Source organism: Nesoenas mayeri (assembly GCF_963082525.1).
Source record: "Nesoenas mayeri genome assembly, chromosome: 2".
NCBI lineage: Eukaryota > Metazoa > Chordata > Aves > Columbiformes > Columbidae > Nesoenas > Nesoenas mayeri.
In genome coordinates, this window is record NC_137543.1 from 89,535,067 (window position 1) to 89,555,969 (window position 20,903).

General features: G+C 37.2%; 1 protein-coding gene across 3 annotated transcripts in view; it reads left to right on the forward strand.

Annotated features, from left to right (window-relative positions):
* EXOC2 (exocyst complex component 2) overlaps positions 1-20,903 on the forward strand; it is a 128,910-nt gene that overhangs the window by 102,960 nt on the left and 5,047 nt on the right. For all 3 annotated transcript variants that reach the window (XM_080340025.1, XM_080340026.1, XM_080340027.1), the window contains 3 exons: positions 14,282-14,337; positions 17,646-17,768; positions 20,038-20,099. In XM_080340025.1, the coding sequence (XP_080196151.1) occupies positions 14,282-14,337; positions 17,646-17,768; positions 20,038-20,099 (241 nt within the window). The remainder of the gene's footprint in view (positions 1-14,281; positions 14,338-17,645; positions 17,769-20,037; positions 20,100-20,903) is intronic.

Consider the following 20,903-nt stretch of genomic DNA (forward strand, 5'->3'; position numbering starts at 1 on the left):
ACAATCTGTAATAGCGTGTCTTCTCCCCTGATAGAGGTGCTTAGTGTCTTGTGGTGGGCATTCTTCAAGGGCTGTACAAAATCTAGCATTATAGTACCTCCTGTACCACCTGTGTAGATGCAGAGAATCATCTTAAAGTACCTGAGCTTTGTCCCAGACAACTCAGCAGGGGAACTCCAAAAGCCTTGAGGCTGTGAGTAAGCCCACCAGTCACTTCACATTCTGGATTATGGTTTGAAATGCTGCACAAGAGGTTTATGGTCAAGCATAAACAAATGTTGAATTCAATATGAAAGAGAGAGATAAAAAATATTGTTTGCTAGTCCCTGAATGTGTGCAGTAGTTAAGGATGCTGCAGTTATTAACACTTGTAAAAGCACTGATGAAAATACGATCTCCAGGACTCACCTTGCCACTGGACAGCTAACCTAGCAGAGTGGGAAAATAGCAGTCTTCTCAGTGCTTCAGTAATGCTTTCTATCCAGAGGTGGATGTGTTTAGTGTAATAAAACATCTCAGCTTTCTGTACAAAATTTCTATACAAATTTCAACCTGGAGCATATTCTCTCTGTAGCCAAGTTATCAAGCCCTTGAACTTATTTTTTAAGTGGGAAAATATGATAGACTTCTAACAGCACAGCAGATCCATTGCAATAAAAAGCATTTCATTAGCTTAAAATTTCTTTACACAACGAATAGCAATTTAAATTTAATGAAACACTTAAACTTTATTGATGTGTGGATGAAATTGTGTTGGACTTGTTCAGTGGTTGAAGTAATTCAAAATTATTAAAAGCCTTTACTTTGAACTGTGAAAAATCTTAAGCTTTCCAGTTGTGGGTCACTCCTGAGTCCAGATAGCTTCCAAATGTTAATTTTGGACTTGAACAATTTTTAAGGATCTATTGTTCAGGTCATGCAAAGACATTCTTCATTTTAAATTCATGCCCTTTTCAAAATGCTATAGGGATTCAATGAAACTTGGAAGTGAAAAACTATTAAATAGTTACACTGGAAGCCAGTGCAAGTTTCCACCTTCACTAATAAATAGGATAAATATGCAATCTCACTGAATACTGTATGTGCCTTGCCACAATTTTTATCTCATTTTTTGTTTTTTCTAGCAGAGTAGAGGGCAGTAAGGTTTATTTGGTTTGGTCCAGTTGTTGGTTTGTTTGCTTTGGTAGGTTTTTTTCTTTTGCAGCAGCATCTCTAAAAGCTGCTGTGGTCTGATTACAACTCACTACTTATTTAAAGAGAGAGATTAATAAAATTCTACATGAAATTCAGCTTATGGCATTTTTTTTGCTGTAAATTTAAGGTATACCTTTGGGAGTATTTATTACTGATGGTGCAGTTTTAAATACGTACATTGGTAGAAGTCAAAATGATGACTACCTCTACAAGGTCATTGCAAGATACCATGTTGGGGGGAAGGGAGGAGAAAGAAAAAAAAAAAATGAAAAAGAAAAACCTAGATTTTACCATAGAACTCAAATTTGAGTATTTGGTAAAATGAAGCAGAGCATGACCTTCTACTATGAATTCACCACATCTGTAATCAAGGTGCCTTTCTTTGCTCAGATCTTTCCCATGCATTGACACTTCCACTGTGCCTACAAAATGCTGCTACCTATTAGTGTTTGCTTGTAAGCTAATACCCTGGCTTTGATTTGGTTGTGATTTTGCTGAATGCAGTTACTAAGGACAAATAAAAATTCCATGTATCCAAAAATTATACACAAAGCAATTTTGAAGTATGTAAAAATATTACCAGCCAGCCCTGTGGTTTCTTCCAGCCTGATGACTGACTGCTTGTATATTTTGAGTCAAGTGCATTCACAGACCTTTGCAGAATGAGGTTCCAGAAGTACTGGGATTTTTATATTATATCTGTGCTGCCCGCGCATTGCCATAGTACTTCTGATATAATTCAATAGAAATAGCAACTTTAAAAAAAAATCATTATTAATCCTAACAAAACTATACCATAAAAGACAGGAAAATTGTGTGTCTTATTGCTCCTAGTAATCTTTTTGCTCAAAGCACCGCTTGTAAAGTTTCTTTCTTAAGAAAAACAAAAAAAACCCTCTTTTAAAAAGTCCACACTCTACTTCGTTTTGTGATGTTTGCCTTTTCTTTTACTTCCCAAAGTATGTCTGTCCTAAGTCATTCTATTAAATGCAGGGCGTGTTTCACTGGTTACTACTTTTTTTTCTGTAGCTTGAAGGTTAGACAGATGCAGGACATAACTAAAATTATTGGTGTCTGCATTGTTCCAAATACTTTCTTTGTGAAATTTGTCTCTTTTGGATCAGTTTGCTTAAATTTTCTGATTTCTTGTAATAATAATAATATTTGAGTGACAACTGAAGTAAATTCATAAATATAGTATATCTCTAAGCCCATTCTCCATTTATGAAATTGCTGTCATTTTGCATATGACAGGCTATTATTACAGTACCAGTGACTTCAGGAGTTGTGAGAAGAACACACAGTTCCCTGAGTGAGTCTGTGTTTTGAAAGGTTTTGATAATTTTAGGTTTTATAAAATCATGAAAGGACACCTTCAGGGTGCCTTAAAAATGATGTGTTTGAAAGAAATAAATGAATATCCTTTCAGACTATGCTTGGTTTGTGTTAATGAAAGGAAACATTGCTTGAGATTTTTTGATTTAACCGTTCTCAGTTTTGATAGTGATGTTGATTTCTACTATACCTTACAATTAAAGAAGTTACTTGTTTTTCTGATTGAATTGGTCATTCTGGATCTTTATGGTGCATATAGATACACTCTTTTCTCTGTGAAACACTTCATTTTTTTATTTTTTTTTTAATTGACACTTCTTGCCATAAAACCTCCTATATTGGGATATCTGGGGGCTTAGTCTGTGTTGCTGACTTCTACCCCCACTGATACCACTGGACATTGAGTGGACGTTAACTTGCACATCTGTAAAGTGAGAGGTGTGCTGGGGATTTTTGATTGTTGATTTTTTAGCACGTTACATGTTGGTTAATAACAGGCTCTGGTTTATCCAAAGAAAATCCTTCAGCATTAAAATTGTTCTTCTACTGGAAATCTAGTGATAACAGGACTTACACACATAATGCTATGATTATTATATTATGAAAATTATGGGGGGCAGAGGAAGGGAATTTGTTAAAAATGTTCCTTGGGGAGAATGAAGCAGTATTTGCTTAGGAAGCCATCCTATAGCTAGCTAACGGATTACTGGTAGAAAAAATTCAGGTAATACTAATGCATCCTTAGATGTATTCATTTTCATGTCAAGAAGGAGGGTTTGTTATATCTAAGAATCTCACACATAAAATTCAGTCTTCAGAACGTATTTTTCCCACTCAGGAAGGACAATGGGTTTGTTTTAGATAGTATATATTATGTTGTAGTTGGACTAAATGTTTTTTCTCATACTGCAATTTTTTTTCATCTACCTCAAACTAGCTACTTTATCTGATAGTTGTGATTATTTGGTACTGTTGGGTTTCCCCTTAAGTCAAACATATATAACCACTTAAATTCAACCAAAAAAAAAAAACTTGAACAGCCCCAACACTGTTAATACTGAAGTAGAAATGGTAAGTGCTGCTAAATCTGTAGGGCAGCACACTTTTTGTCTGTGAAGTGTTTGTAATCTTATTCTGTCTCAGGGTTACATTTCTGGGTTTCAGCCACATGTTGTTGGGGCAACTGTGCAGGTAGGGCACCATTTAATAGCTATAACTGTGCCAGACAATGTTGTTAATACTTAGAAGGCAACAAAAAAAAAAACCCAAACAAAAAAAAGGTTTCTGTGGGTCATATATCTCAAGTACTGGGCTCAGCTAAGAGCGATCAATGTATTGTTTTACAAGTGGTGATTTAGGTGAGCAAATACCTGTGTATGCTCAGATGAAGAAGTATGGATGGCTATGAGCTCTGAGGTAGCTATTTTTTTTACATTAGTGCATAGGCTTTTTGTCTGGTATAGAGGGTTTGTGGTTTTGGTTTTTTTTTTTTCTTTCACCAATTACATTTCTTGTTACCAGATTAACAGATTGAAATTTGGCTTATTCTGCAATAATTCAAGTAATTTGAGAGACTTTGTGTTTCGATTCTCAGTATAGTATGCAGCATCCTTTGCTCATGACCTTCAGGTCTGGGTTGGTAAAAGGCCCCTTACCCTTTATGGGGTGTTTGATGGAGGAAATGAAAAGTAAATCCGTCTCTTAACAAATTCTCCTGAGAAAATACGTACCTATCAATTTGGCTTTCAGCTACCTGCACATCTTTTAAGTACTAGATGCTACCAAACATCTCTACTTCCAAAGTGAAGCACTATTGGGCTTTGCATTTCCTGTTGTAGTCTTCAGCCTTTACAGGTTTTGCTCCTTCTTAATGATAAAACAGATTATAGTCTCTCCCAAGAAACAGTGCATTTTAATATGTGTGATAAGGATCAGAAAGCAGCAAGTATTTGGGTTTCAGGCTTCTTCAGCTGTCCCTCAGATCCTTCTGGCAGTTTGGATGGAGTAGCAGAAAGCAGAAAGTAGCAGAAACAGCCTCAGCAGCTTCTCTTTTTAAGACATCTTGGTTTGAGCTTTTCACAAGGGCACAGAACCAGTATTACTCTCTTGGTGTTCTGCTCTTGTAGACTGAAGTTCATGCATAGACAAAGGTATTAATCACATTATTGGCAGTGTTTAGAGCTCTTGCTACTCCAGGCCAGCTGAAACACAGAATCTTTCAGGTTCTTTGAACATCATGACTTAATTTCTATTGTTTGAATTAAAATAGTTCAAAAACTACAAGTAACGTAAGTCTTGAAAGCCTTCATGTTTAATGTTTTTGGAAAGTAGTTTTGTGGCTACTTGTGTCAAGTCACATTCAAGTGACATTCAGTGTGTTACATCAACATAGTTTCATGGCTGAAAATAGGAACAAGGCAACTAATTCAAGGATGTAGCACTCTGGCCTTCAGATCTCAATATCTTTAGCTAGATTCTGACTCTCAGCAATCAGGCTCTGTCCTTCCTTGCTTCAGAACTGTGCTTTGTCAAAGCACTTTCCTACATAGATTACCATTAATTTCTTCATTAAATTTCAATTATCGATAGCTATTTTTTTAGGTCACTATCAGTTCATATGACTTTTTCTCTGATTCCTAAGGCACTGTATATTTATAATTGCCATGAGATATGCTGAGAAAAATTTCAAGGAAACACTAATCTGATTCACAATTCAATTAGTATGGACCTAGTAAGAACAATAGATTTATCAAAACATTTTCAGTTTTACCAAGAAAGACCTGCTAATGGACTATTTATAGCACACTTGTATCTATTTTTGTCAGTAGTCTAAGGACTGACTTAGGACAAACGGGTTAAAAAACAGGAAATGTGGTTAAATAAGTGGGTAATCTCTCCAGAGAGTTTCCAGTTTGCCTACACGTTCACATTTTCTTCTGAATGTACTCTCAAAACAACACTTAGTACAGTACCTTGAAATCCATCTCCGTTTAAAGAAGGGAATATGTCTAGCAATAGCAGGAAGTGGCCTAGTGAAAGATTTTACATTCTTGGTTAAATTCAAATGAGGTTATGGAGTCAATCTGTGTTTTTTTTTCTGCTTTAATAACCTTGGAGGAGTTGTATGACATTTCAGTTGGTTCTGATGTATCACATGAATCCATAAAAGTCTGTGAACACTGTAATTGTATCTTCAGTTCTAGACTGGTTTTAAATAATTACTTTCATCCAACTTTATCCCTTCTTTTATGTGGGGCTGTGTTTATTTGTTAATATACTATGTACATATTTTTTAAAATGTATATAATCATGTTTGGAGGTAGTAAAAGTAGTGTTATTAATCAAACTGCATAAATCTTGCTGAAAAGTAAGGAATTTACTGAACATTATGATGTCCGTATTTCTTTCTTTGGGCAAAGCAGCAGCAATAACTAAATGAAAGCCATTCTTTGCACTGCTCGTTATTCGTTTTTCTGACAGCTACTAATTATTAGCTTTTTAAAAATCAACTTGAAAATTACTTATGAGTCAAAATGGGGAGGGAACGTTATAAGTAAAACAGATTAAGTGGTGGTAAATGTTATGACCTGGTAGAGTTGTTCCATTTTTAGAGCTACCACCCGATATAAGTGTTCAGCTCTTAGCGTACTACAGACAGTTTTCTGAACATGTTTATATCCAGGGCAAACAACAAAGTGTGATAGTGAATACTTTTTTAGTAATCAGGAGCAAACAGGCTTGTCTAGCTACCTTAATTTAGAAAACAGGCCACTGATAGTACCGGTATTTGAAGCTGATTTCCTCTCAACAGTCTTTGAAGGGAGAAACCTGTGTGCTGTTGTAAAGAGTAGAGGTGAGCTGCTTTGTTATGTCCATGGGGAAATTCCAAGTCACATCTCTTCTATTTTTTTTTACCTTTTTTTAGAAAAAACATCTGCCGGGTGTCAGGTTAGATGATATCACTGTGTGGGTGGGGGCGCTTCAGTAAAATAGCATGACATACTCATGTACCAGTGCTGCAGGTCATGAAAGGCTCGTGTCTGCAAACAAGTCAGGTTTCTGTCTATTCCACGGTTAGAAGACTGTCTTGAATGGTATAGGCTTCTTGGAAATTAAAACACTACTTTTCTAAATGAGGTATTGCGTTAGTATAGTAATTGCAAATAGTAGCTAGGTTTTAAAAATATTTTCCAGAAACATTAAATAATTTAGGGCATTTTCTAATGAGGCAAATATGGTTTGTTGTTCTAGAAACATTCATAATGGAATGTTAATTATTTCAGTTAAGTCCTATGTTTGAATTAAACAGACTGTCAGTCACATTAAATTTCCCCTGATTATAAATGTTAGATTTTTAGATAGCTTTGAGAGACACCTTGATTTTTAAATGCATTTCATGTAGCCTCGGGCATGCTCTTGGTCCTCATGGGTAGCTGATGCCACCCTGTTTTTCACGTCATCCTCTGCACTTAATTCTACAACCACATTGCTTGTATATTCTTTTCAAATCCAAATTGAGTGCTCTGAAAAAGTCAGTGAAAACATGTATTTCACATAGCTTCACAATACCAAAATAATGTCAAATATTTTTTTGCTATGCATACTTAATAGTCCTGTAGCCTGAGTCTGATGTATTTTACATGTAAGGTATGTCATGTTTATTTGGAATGCTGCATACTAAAAGTAAAAATATTTTTGTATTCATTCTAATTTTCACTTTTAGTCTGTGCTGCCTCTTGCTCATTTCTTGGGATAAGGTAGTTGACAGATAGAGCTTTGTCACGCTCTGGGACGTGTCAGGCAGTCATCTGTAAGTATGAGAAGCCTAGAGCTATTCTGCAGAACTCTTAAAATTTGTGTATGGCAGTATGTCTGCACTCTTTTTTTAATTATTCTAGCAACTTCTGCATGCAGACAGTGCTGACTACTCTGCTGACCTGCTGTGACCTCAGACAATGTTTCACTCTTTAGTGCCTCTTCTCCCTCCCACCCATTCAGTCTTACCTGTTTGTATTTTTAGTTTTCAAAAGCAGATTACTTGATTTTAGTCGGAAGTTATGGGTTAGGTTAGATAGAAAAGTGAAATTCTGTGGTATGTGTCGGGCAGCTCAGCTTGTCGGGAGACATCCATCTGATCTTGAAATCCCCAAGCAGCAGCACAGGGCATGAGGTTGCTCACTTGGGGTACTGCAGAGCACTCTGCCTTTTGGAGACCTGCAGAAATACAGATAACAGACTGCCATCCCACAGGGCATTCTGCTAGCTCATACTTCAGCTTCTGTAACATGAGTTTCATGGGGGCAAAATGTCTGAACCACACTGGAAAACATGCTAGAATAATTGTAGTTAAAGTAGTTGTTCAATATTGCTATTGCTTCAGCTGCGATGCAGCCAGAATGTAGAGGAAATTCAACAGTTAAAATCAGACTGTTTAAAGAAGTTACAGGGCTTTGTGGACACCATTCATTAGTTTCTTTTTTAATGTGCACTACACAGTGCTGATTAACGACTTGCAGTAGATCTGTGTGGTTTGTTGTTTTTTTTTTTTTCCTGGTAGTTTCATATAGCCGATTAAAAACTTAGAGGAGCCGCAGGAGCTTAACTGACATGCAGTTTAGAACACTTCGAGTGTGACTTGCTGTAAAGTTTGGTACTATATGTCTGAAACATGGAGATTAACATTACCAATATCAATTCAGTCAAATATGGCAGTAGGGTGTAATGTAATTGTAAAGAATATATATCAAATAATTTAAAAAGCAGGTGCCTTCCTTAGGCTAAATGTGAAAAATATTAATCTCTTTGGATCACCAAATTCTGTTTGTTTGTAATTTTTGAGGAAAGTTTTTATTAAAAAGTAATCAGGCAAAAATGTTTTCAGACTGATTGACTGTTACTGGCATGACTCACCAAACAGAACAATAAATTGTAAAAATACTGCGTACAGTTAGATGGGTTGAAAATTCGAAATTTTAGACTCCTGGGCATCAATTTTCCTGGCTCTACCAAGTCATGTTCAAGCCTCAAGGCCAACAAATTTAGTGCTCTCTTTTCAGAGACACTAAGAAACATTGCTACCACCAGCAGCAGTTGCTTGCCCATGCAAGCACTGGCCTCCTGCAGAGGCCAGAATGCTCTCTGTTGTTTCCTAAATTGATGGCTCTGTGCCTACCCAACTCTCATTTCTGTTTCAGTCCCTCAGAGCTTAGGTTTCTAATAAGCAAGTTAGCTCAGTCTTGAAACAGGTCTGGTAGCTTGGTCAATGTACAAAGAACCATTCTTTCCTTTATGGTGAATCCTTCTCTTTCTTTGCTTTCTTTGCTTTTTTAGTGACCTAAAAAAAAAGAGTGACAGCTGTCAAACTGTAGAACTTCCTGCATCTTGCATGGCTTTTTTAACTCCTCCACAGAAGAGCAGCAGCTTCTAATATTCCCACCTGATTTTCATTTGACTGTGAATTTGCCTCAGAACTTTTTTTCTTTTGACCCATCATAGCCCCTCATCCTCATGTCTGGTGTGGTTTATTGCCAATGAGCAGAGATACATGCTGACACCACCTGCTTTCTCTGAATAGTTATGTGCTTTTATCCTCCTCTTTATACAACAGCCAAGCTGAAAGGCTTGTTCAGTGAGAGGCAGCAGCAAGGTTGGCTCCCCAGTTGTCCACCTCAAATGAGGTTCAATCTCACAAGAGCTAATGTCGAACCCAAAGTGCCTGGGTTAAATTTTTTGGTGTAGTTCTGTTGTCCTAGCTGAACTTCATTCTTTGAACTTGAGTCTACAGAAGACAGAAAAATGTTTGTCACTCATATCCCCTCTCTCTGTCAAGTCACACTAGAAGGACTGGGACATTTGAAGACCCGTGTTGACTTCTGTCAGAGAAGCAGCATCCTGATGAGTTGAGTTTTACTGTGCGTGCAGCTTTTGCTCTATTTGTGCATGCAAGCTTTTGTAGCTTTTTTGCGTCTTAAAATTACACATACGGTATTGCAGTTCCAGCTCTTGCATGCTTATTCAGTCACTTTGGAGTTTCATAGTAGAATGCTGTCATCTAAGTACTTGGGGGAAACATATCTCTGAGAACTACATGTGGGACAACTGGTAGCACTACGCCATCTGAAGATCTCCTGAATGAGTCTTGCATTGGCAAGCTAGAAGTTTAGTTTCTGTTACTCCTCAGAACCACGAATCTTTTTCCCTTCTGCTTTTCCCATGGTTTACACGGCCATCCTTGCTACAGCTTGACTGTATTGTTAAAATTGCTTGTAACTGTAGATTTTCTGATTAATTTAATTTGTTTAAAAAAAAAAAAAAAATTAATAGGTGATGTAAACTGGAGATTAAATTTAATGGATAATCTTGCTAGATGTTTCACCAGTAAAAAGTACAGTGAAGGCCCCAAAACTGGAAGGTACTGTTTTAAAGTTCCTGTCAGCCATTGTGATAGTTGATGGCTGAAACTATCCTTCATTTTTACATCTTCAGTCTTCCCATCCATTTTTCTTTAGAGCAGTATTGGGGCTTTGTTAGTGGCAGCTAGAATTCCAGCAAGTCAGACTCTTCGGTGTTAAGAAGAGAGTGGGAGTGGAATGCATTTATGCTGTAACAGAATAATAACGTTTTCCTCATAGAAATTGCAAGGGCTTGTTGAGACTTTCTTTAACACATTTCTGTCAGAAGCTATGGAAAGGCATTGTATTTGTGCTTCAGTATGCTAAATAAGAGCTATTTTAGACTTAAGGATGTTATGTTTCACTTGATTAGCCTAATAGTTGCAACCTACAGTTATATGGTGCATTAGCATTCAGTGCTGGATAAAAGGACTGGCAGCATGGTGTCCCAAAAACTGTAATTGCGTGGGCTGCTGAGCAGCCGCAGAGAAAGCTGCACAAAAATTCTATTCTAGATAGAATTTTTTCGTTTTGAACTGAATTTCACAACAAGTTCACAGTTGGATGCCACTGCTTGTATTTCCAGTGAATCATACTCCAGAAGAGTAATACTTTGCTTCAACAAAGCCTACCACAAACAGTGCAGTGATATAAATCAGAAATTGGATATTTTTTAATTGTAATTTTTCAAAATGTAGTATAGTTATTAACTATGCCTGCAGGTCCTGACATTCAGATATGTTTGGCTTTGTCTCCACATGCAACAATGAAAATCCTCCACAAATAAGAAAAAAAAAAGAAGGGCTGGAGGGAAATACAGTTTTTACTTATGCTCTATTCATTATAGGAAACTGGCTCCGTCCAGCAGTGGTTGTCACAACACCGCATATTTAATAGCATAGTGAGGGCAAACCTCTTACACAGTTACTATTAATTTCCAGCCTAAGTTTGCAGATGGTGGATTCATTTATACCTTTCTTTCTTGTGCCAGCATTGTTTTGCAGCTTAGCTAGTTCTCCCTTCTCTCCCTGTCTGGTTCCACTTACTTGCATGTTTGGAGTGCAATTGTATCTTCTTTCCATCTTTAGTTTGTTTAGCTTTCCAAGACAAGGCCTTTTAGACAGATGCAGTTAAGGAAACCATAGTTTCATATACTTGGACTGTCTCTACACTGCTTAACTTCACACAGTTTGTGCTGAATTATTTGCTCTTAAGCTGCAAAACCTGCGTAAGAAACCGAGGAAATATTTGATCTTGTACTGAGTCCCCTGATTGTAGCAGGACTGGACCTGCTGTGAGAGGTCAGGAACACCTAATTAGTGCAACTGGAATGGCAAGAAGTTATCTCCTTTAAGGTCTCATTTCACCCATTTGTCATTGTATGTGGAACAAAAATGCAATGTAAAATATCTCTGCTTTCGCTGAAGTTTAAGTTAGCAATGTTGTCTTACAGCTGGGATGGGCTAGCAATGTACGATACTAATCTACTGTCACTTCGTTTTTTCTATAGGTTCCACCTCAATTCCATTCAGTCAGTTCATTTTGAAGTCTTCAGTTATAAAATCATTTACATCTGAGTCTTAGCTGTGCGCCGCCAGGCGATGGTATTTAACACCTGGTGCTAATGTCGCTGGCATTAGTATTTCACATTTTGTAGAAATTAAGAGTACCTGATTATGGTATAGCAGTGACTGTCTCTTAAGAAATACTTTCTGAAAGGTTTCCACAGACACATTTGATAGGCAACTTTTACTAGCACAGTCAAAAGTTGTTTAATTTGGGTGCTCTCAGGAGCTTGGGTGGGATGAGTGGGAAATGAGAATTCTTCATTAGAACCACATCAGCCTCTTGCACAACTCACCTGCTTTGGTCTCTATACATTCCAACTTTTCACTTGCCTCCTCGATAACACTTCTTAATCTTGCATGGCCTTTGTGCAAAAGTAAAAGCACATAGTTTCCACATGAAAGACGCTACTGTCACGAGATGAGGCTGGTAGGTAGTCAAAAGCTGAATACCACATAGGTTTGCCGACCAAAGTCAACACTTTGCACCCAGAGGTTAACTGCAAACCAGCTCCCAAATTTGCCCTGTACCTCTTGATGTGATTTGCATGCAACCATTTGGTGCCTAGTCAAGTCGTATTTGCTTGTGCGACATGATAGAAATTTTGTCCTCTGTTATGTGAAACTTGCAGAGGATTTAAACTGGGGTGAGTGAAGTAGAAGGAAAACAGTAGAAGAGGAAAAAGGAAGGGGGTGTTACATTTCCACATGTACCTATGATCTTTTGGTGTGGTTCAATACTGGTGTGTAGCATTCTTACTTTGTTTTGCAGGTTACAGAGGAGGATAAAAAAATGACAGTTTCATAAAATTTCTGGTATTGCTCTATCCCTCCCTCTCTTCCTTCCTTGTTGCAAAAAATCACTAAGATAACAATAAATTATAAGCTTTCAACCTAGTAAACTGTACTGTTTGACTTGTTGTTGGCTTAGTTTAAATGGAAAGGGTGACTGAGATTTTTCAAGCAAAATAATAGAGACAGCAAGAAAAGGCATTAGAGATGTTTTGGAATGTGTGGGGAAAGCCTTGTATTTTTCTTTACGTTTTTCAGTTATTTACATCTCTTCCAGAGTGAGAATAGAACATTCCTTCTATAAAGGTCTTGATGATTTTTTATTTTATGTTCAGAAACCAAACTGCTTTTAGTGAGAGCAGTAAAATCTGACATGTGCTTCTTTGCTATGAACTGTTTAAACAGAGACTTTCTCAATACACAGGCCTGGGTGCAGAGCTCAGTTACATCCTGATTGCAGATTGGAACAGGACTCACTGTTCAGCTTCACTCCCTCCACCTTCCCCCAAGCACCCCAAGCTTCCCACAAGAGACCCCTGATGCCCTCTGGGAAGCTCCCTCCGATCTGATCTCCAGGCTGTGTCACACAGTGCAGACAGAGGTGATGGAAGTGTCAGTAACTCATGCAAGGGGGTCCTGTTGGCCTTTCAGCTTACTCTTACAAAATTTTCATTCATAATTGTCTAAGTAAGAAAGAGCAAGTGTCTGCTTTTTAGATCTTGAGGCGAGTTGTGGGACCAGTGGTTAAAAAAAAAATGAGTACAACTGAGATGGCAGTTGTGAGACACTATTCTCCCATAGAATAACTCATTTCTGTGATCTCAGGTAACTTCTTTTAAAGCTATTTTTCATAGCAGGATTAAGCTGCTGCATCAGTGTTTTCTGAGGAAAGGTGGAGCAAGTGAGATGAACTGATTAAAGGTTCACTTTGTAATTTTTATAACAGAAACCTTAATCACACTGTGATCTCTGAGCTGTGCGGTCTCACCAGTCTTTGTCCACGATTCCCATCCTTTTCCGTTGATTGAATATACCAAAGAGAGTGATGGGTTCATGGCGCTTTCTCTGATTCATGCTGGAGTAATTGAAATTAGAAGTTGAGGTCATGTCGATCGAGTAACCCTCTCGTTACTTTATGTTGCACTTCCAACATTTATGCATACTTTTAATGAATGAAATGCTTTCTAGTTTGCCTTTGCCTACAAAGTGAAGTGCCCAGAAAAGTAAATGGGGCAATTTTAGATTTTTTTTGCCTGTTTTAGATCTCACACAACTGAAGTCCAGATCTGGGAAGTTACTCCAGAGTTACAGCAGCATAGGGGACTAAGAGCCTGTCCTGACTAAAGCATACCCTGTTGAATGTGCTGTTTAGAATTTCCGTTGTAGTATACATTGACAAACATTTCATATGCTTGGTAAATGAAATGCTTATTTGACTCCTCCATCCTCCCCAAGAGGAAATTTCTACTAAGGCATGACATCTCCTATAAACTGCTGTGAGTAATATCTTCTGAACCTCTCTCAGAGAAACAAGAGTACTCTACAGTAATTTACAGTCAGAGAAGCTGATAAACTAGCAAGATCTTGCTGAAGACAGTTGTATGAACAAAAACCTTTGACTTCTCTGCTTCCTTAGAACTTACCAAGCAGTGGTGCATGTTCTGTGCCATAGTATGTGTATTCTACCAAGACATCCATAATTTATTTTTTAATAATGGTAGGTTTTTATTAAATTGCAAAGTTGGTGAAAGAAGACGACTATTGAAACAGGAACCTACTGGCTTTTTTAACCTTTTGCTGTAAGGAAACGTGTCTTTCTCCATTTGATTTGAAAAAGGAAATAGACCGGTGGTGTGGCTGTGGAACTTTCTCTTTCTGCCTCTGATTGCAAAAGTACTAGTGAAAGAATGAAAAGAAAAAGTATAGTATTGAATGCTAGAATATTATGGTTTTGTTGAGACAACAGAATGAAAGTTTTTAATTATCCTGTTTGTTTTGTTTCAGGTGTCAGAAACTATTTGAAAGAAGCATTAGTGAATATCATTGCTGTACATGCAGAGGTGAGAAAAACTTCATGCTTGCATTCATATGAATAATTTCAGTATATTTTGCATGGCAAATCCTGGCTTTCATCACTCCTGAAAACTGTACCTCTGTTGAAGTGTCTCCATTATAGATGTGAGTGTTTTGGGTTAGGTTTAGCCAACCAAGTGTGCAACTGCAAACTTTTTTAAGGGCAGAAGGAGATCAACAGTTCCTGTTTATCCTCAGTAACACCCCATTACACCTTTTTGTTTCCGCTATCTGATGAAGAGGAAAGCCCAAGTCTAAAGCTCAATTCTTCCCTTTTCATGCAGATTAAATATATATAGACAGAGATGTACAGATAGATAGATATGATGCTCACTTTCTCTGATGAACTTTATTTTCCACAACATATGAAAATGAGCTTGTGCTTTGCTTTGGAATAAGTGTTTAACAAATGCCACTCGGAGTGCTGTATGCCATTCTTGTACATATGATAAAAAGTGGAAGCCTAAAACCAGAAAGTTGTATAGTCTCTGTGTAGCACAAATAGTGTTTTAAATACTTAGGTAGGTATTGGCTTATAATAGGGAATGAATATTAAAATACTATTATTAAAATAATATTCTTACAGAGCTGCAGTTATTTGGCCTTTTGTGATAATATGCAGGAGTTTTCTGTAGTCCTTTAAATTACAGCCTCTGTTACACATACTCCATCCTTCTAATCAACGAGAGTGTTACCATATTACTTGTGGTCTTGATACAAGCATTGGTAGTAATATCACTTTTAACTTTCAAAATAGCACAAGTATAGCTGCTCTGCCTTTTCCATCTACTTAAAATATGATGAGATTCACTTGAGGTTTTTGTTTATTTTATTCCTCATTAAATTACAAGCATTCATATAAATTAAAGCACAGGGTGTTTCCAAAACGGGCCCAATTTCAAAGCAAAATTATTTCAAATTGGGTCCATCTTTTTGAAATGTCCTGTATTTTCAGAATCTTTAAATATTACTTGCGATGTTTTTTATTCACACAGAATCACATAATGTTAGGGATTGGAAGGGACCTCAAAAGATCGTCAATTCCAGTATTTATTTACAGCAGTTTTCACAGAAGCGTTGCTGATTCTTACCAGATGCTTTCAATAAGCAGCACCAAAGATATATACCAATGTGACATTCATTTTTAATGTTGTTTTTCAGTCTAGTAGAAATTAATAAAAATGAAAATGAGAGGTTTTGCTTTAAAAAATTCAAAGGCATTTGTGACTTATTGAGCTTCTCCTGTAAACGTGCGTGTTTGTTAAAATGCTGCAGCAGAACGGTGCACTGCCGTGCTGACTTCTTTGAGACCGATACTGATTTTGGCCTAAATAGTGTTGCCTCATAAATTTCTAGATGTGAAATATTACGGAAATATGAAAACATGTGTCAAGATGAAACTCCCATTTCCACTGTTTTCTGGTGAAATTCTGTAAGCTGGGTCAGATTTAAGTTTAGTTAGTAAGGCTGCAAGTTTCTGTAGTTTGAAACAGCAAAATTAACCATCAGCTGAACAGCAAGCATGGACTGAAGTGGAAAGAAAATTGTTTCTCTGCCTTTGAATTCAGATTTAACTGACATCAAAATAAGGGCTTCTTATTGCAAATTTCTGATGATTCACTGTTGCTGAGAATTTTTTTTTTTCCTGGATTCTGTATAGTAACTTCAAGAGTGCTCGTTGTGAGCACAAATATTCTCTTCTCAGTAGAGGATTTTTGGGTGTATTCCTGGTATGTTTGTGTTGAATTGCTCGGCAATATTTGCTGCTGAGTAAGATGACCCATTCCCAAATCGTTACTGGGTTTTTTTTGTTGTTTTGCGTTTTTTTTCCTTACTATATAGCTAAGTATGTCACTTACTTAGCTTTTGTGGGTCAAAAGAGTTAAAACAGGCTGCATGTTTGAATTAGCAATAACAACAACAGTTGAGAGAGCTGACATATATGTGGTTGGTGTATTTAGCCTCTGGTGCAGACCTGCTTTTTGGAACAATCAGCTTTATGGGATCCCTGATCCGTAATGCATTAAATAAGTCACTGAAAACTGTGTAGGAACCTTGCATTCTTTTTTTGTTTGTTTGTTTTTAACCCACTTAATTTACTTTCACACGTCTGAATAACTTCTGTCAATTACAACAATTCCTTGTCAGACATGAGAGCTAAACTTCACATAAAGCAAGGGTATTCTAGTAAAAAGTCATTCAGCTATTTAATTTTCTGGATCATTTTAAAGCAGAAATTGAGGGTGGGAGGAGCGGCAAGTGTTTAAAAACTCTAAACTGTGCATTTGCCTTGCACCGCTCTAGTCACATCATCTTCAGTTCCTTGTGTCACCTTCTTCCCCAGCCCTGTGCAGTTTTAGTGCAGCTTTATCATCACCTCTAAGTCTTGAGACAAGTTTGGTCTGTCTAACCTATAATCTCACTTCCTCCTATATTCCAACCTCTTGGCTTGCATATTCCCCAATTCTATGTAGAAACATCATGCTTTTTTAAAAAAATTCACCAACAATTTCTTGCTTCCTTAAAGCTCCCTTTAAGGAAGATAGGTTTCTTCATGCTTTCCTTCAGGCATAGATCTAATGTTTAATTTTGTGTTTGTTATGTTGCAGTTGCTATTTTGAACCTCAAATGGAGGATCCAAGTACAACTTTTTAAAGTTGCACAAATCAGCACTTTAAAATGTTTGTCTTGATGCATGTAAAAAAAACAAAACACAGTAAGGTGTGATGTTTTTGCCAGGAAACTAATAAATGGCAGTGGTGGAAAAACGTAAACGGAAATCCGTGATGCTGCAATGCTCTCAAACCCTTTCAAAGGCTTATCTCTGCCACAGAGCATAAAGGCACCAGCCATCTGGCAGTGGTCAGATATAAAGGATTCTGGAAAAAATAGCAAAATATGTGGGTAAGAAATGGCTGAATGTGTCATTGGTCAGTCACACAACCTGAATTAAAGGTGCAGTCTACCAAATAGCGCTCTATGTACAACCACTAGACCACCTGCATCCATCAGCTAAGAGCACATATTTTGATATTTTAGACTTTTTAGGCATTGCAAGAAAGTTGTCTTTATCACATAACATTGCTATTAACAGACATAATTATTCAAAGTACAAGGCAAGCGCCAAAAGAAATGCTTCATAATCCAGTTGCTTTGATTTTTTTTTTTTGTCCATTGATAAAAATAAAATGATCTTTTCAATCAGTGTTTAATGTTTTTTCCTGAAATGTTACTGTATAAAATAATTCTGTTTATATAGATATTGTGCTCATGATTCTTCTTTCATAAAAATCAGGTGTTTACCATTTCCAAAGACTTAGTTCCTCGGGTAATGTCAAGGGTTGTAGAAGCCGTCTCTGAAGAACTGAGTCGACTGATGCAGTGTGTTTCATCCTTCAGCAAAAATGGAGCTTTGCAGGTACCCAAATACTTTGTATTGTCAAACATCTGAATCTAGAAAACTGGGAAGAACAGAGAGAGGCATAATCAATGTACTTGTTGGATTTACTGTAGCAGTAAAAGCAAGGAAATAAAAAGGATTACTGTACAACCTGTTTCGGATATATGGATTAATACCCTTTGTGATACTGGTTGTTGGGTTTGATTGTATTTTAGTGTTGTCTTTGTGTCTGCATACAAAGTTAGCTGTAGCCTATGAGATAGAAAGCATCATAATAGTATCTATTAGAAATGTCACTGAATACTGTCTTTGGTCTGTCATTAAAAAAAAAAAAAGAAGACAAAACAATTTTGTGGTATTTTGAGATTTTAAGATGTTGAAAATGTGATGCAGTAGGGTCTTGCAAGTCTTTGCAAAACTAGTCACTTGTATGTTATACTGTTTCTACATTAGCACATTGTTGCAGCATGGGTAGAACAGATACTCTTACACTGTCTTATTCATTTATGGCTGGTTTTATAATTGTACTTACTATTGAGTAAGTTTTAATGGCTATAACAAGCAAGAAGAGCAAACTCCTAATTTTCATTGTACATGGCAGCATTCTTGCATTATGATGGGAAAATAATTGTCCAATTCTGAGCCTTGTTTTCCAATTGCTGGTAGCAATTGCATTGGAAAGAGAATTAATGTAGGAAGATCACAGCCAAATAAAATTATCAGACTATTTAAAACTAAATCAATGAATAGCAAAGCTAACAATGTATCATTTTTGTTGGACTAGGTAGCTCACCCTATGAACTTGCTGCCCAAACCCTTAATTGAAAGGATTTTTTCTCTTCTGTAAATTTGTCACTCCTGGTCGTTTTCTGTTCCTCTGAACACAGAAAAACCTATCAGACAGCAGACAGCAGCGGTGTGAGAGTGATCTGAGTGTGGTCAGACTGATAAAAAAAATTCCCATTCCTAAAGAGAAGCCTGCATCTGTATTCCCACATCCCATGACCTTCAGCTTTGTAGGGTTTGCCATTCCACCATGTTTATATAGACTGTGGTACCTGAGAAAGTGACACTTTTAACCATGGTACTGGTATGACCTAAAATACAGGGAAGATTCCAGAATCTTATGTGTAGGACTTCAAAAAGTCCAAGGCTATTCAGCTTGGAGCACCATACAAAAAGTGGTGGAACACTGTGGTGAGAAAAGTGTAAAATTGGTGAATGGCTGTCTTGTATTTTGTGCCAGAAAGTTCTGGCACTAAAAAAGCATACATCTCAGCTGGCTTCCTATCTAGGCAACAGATGAGAGGAAGACCTAAAAGCCAAAACCTTTCATTAGAATTGGAATTAAATGTCTGTGTTGCATTATAAAAAGTTTTGTTTGGGAAGATTAATGTCATATTAGTTGGGTCTAAGTGTAGATCAGTTTCGGTATTGGCTAACTGGATTCAATTTTATCTTTATGATGACTAAGAACAGAATATGAATTTGGATGAAGTTCGTTTTCTGTTTTTAAATTAAATTACTTAAAGTATTGACCACACGCAGAATGTTTCTATTTCAGGTAAAAGCTGCAATGATAATGATTGCTTTTGAAACACTAAAGGACGATCTGTGAAATTTGTTTAATCCTTGAGTTCATTCTCCACCATAGTTTGCCTAGGTGAAAACTAATACCTAGACACACAGTACAGTGCAGGAGTACCCTGTGTGTGCCCACAAGGTGACAGACAAGACGCAGAGCACCACTGTTCTACTTCCTCATCTGTTGGAAAAAAATAAATTCAACAGGAAAACCAAGAATAAAATGCGTATTGACAGATTTTTGTATTCTTGTGTTTCCTTCCTCCCTGGTCAAGCTGTACTGTAAGAAGTTAAGCTCACTGTATTTAATTAGAAATTTTTTTAAAAACCCCACACCGACAAAGACAAATTAAGGTTGTGTCCTTCTTTCTTTCTGTCACAGTACAGAAAAGATGGAACGGAACTGAAGATTTATTACTGTTACTGAGAGACAAGCCAATGTTTTTAGACTGCTACATGGTGACCGTACAAACAGTTTGACTTGAATCACAAGTGCGAAATTGTTCCTTTTAGCTGTCTCCTGCCATAGCAGCATGGCAACAAAAAATACAGGAAACAAACTGTTAAAAGCCAAGTCTGCTTACAACTGCAATGGGCAATTATATTTGCCTCTAAAAAAAGATGAAGCTTTGGTGGGACACTGGTATTCACTTGATGAAAGAACATTGTGTCATTTTTTCAATATTTGTATTTCTGTCTTTAGGCAAGACTTGAAATCTGTGCATTGAGAGATACCGTGGCCATATACCTAACACCTGAAAGCAAGTAAGATGTGGTGTAATGTCTGTTTTTTCAATATAACGGAATGCTCGGTAAACATGCAAAAGGCTTTCAGTAATCTATCATTAGCGAGGTGCAAGACCAAAGATAAATAGTGCAGGACAGGTCACACATCAATATAAAGGGAGGAGAAAAAGCGTTAGCAGTGGTTGATGTAGCCAAGCATGTAAAAGCAAACTATGATAGCTGTCAGCAGTTTTGAGTAAAGTTGAGTAACTAAAATTTCTAGGTGATTATGTTGGAGGTTGGATATGGGCACATTCATTCATTATTTTAGTTATCTACACCTCTTTTAGGACTGGCATTACACGTTCCTGCACTTGGCAATTTGGTCATCTTACCTGATCAGCATTTTGTAGGAGAGGTTAGGGGGCTTGAGGGTCTAATGTGTCTTCATATTGTCACAGATAGTATCCTGTGGTGTCACAGCATTCAATTTCAAAAGGCTTGCTTCCCTACCCTGAGTGTCCAATAGTGATGAAGACCTCTAAATGAAAACTACTTGGCACTGGCTCAGATTGGATAAAATGGACGTGGCCTTGTCTCATAAGGGCAGAGCACCATGAACCCTGGAAGCTGGAGCTTCATAGCTGCCTTTTTATTCCTGGACATGTCACTAGCTATAGTTGCCAGAAGTCACCATATTTAACTTCTGCTGACAAGATTGTACCTATCTGTGCAGGTCCTGTGTCATTCCCCGCACTTCAGTTCCACATCTGTTGCCCAGAGAGGGATGGAAACCCCATCTTTGGAGTTACTCCAAACCTGACTGGATAATTCCCCAGGATA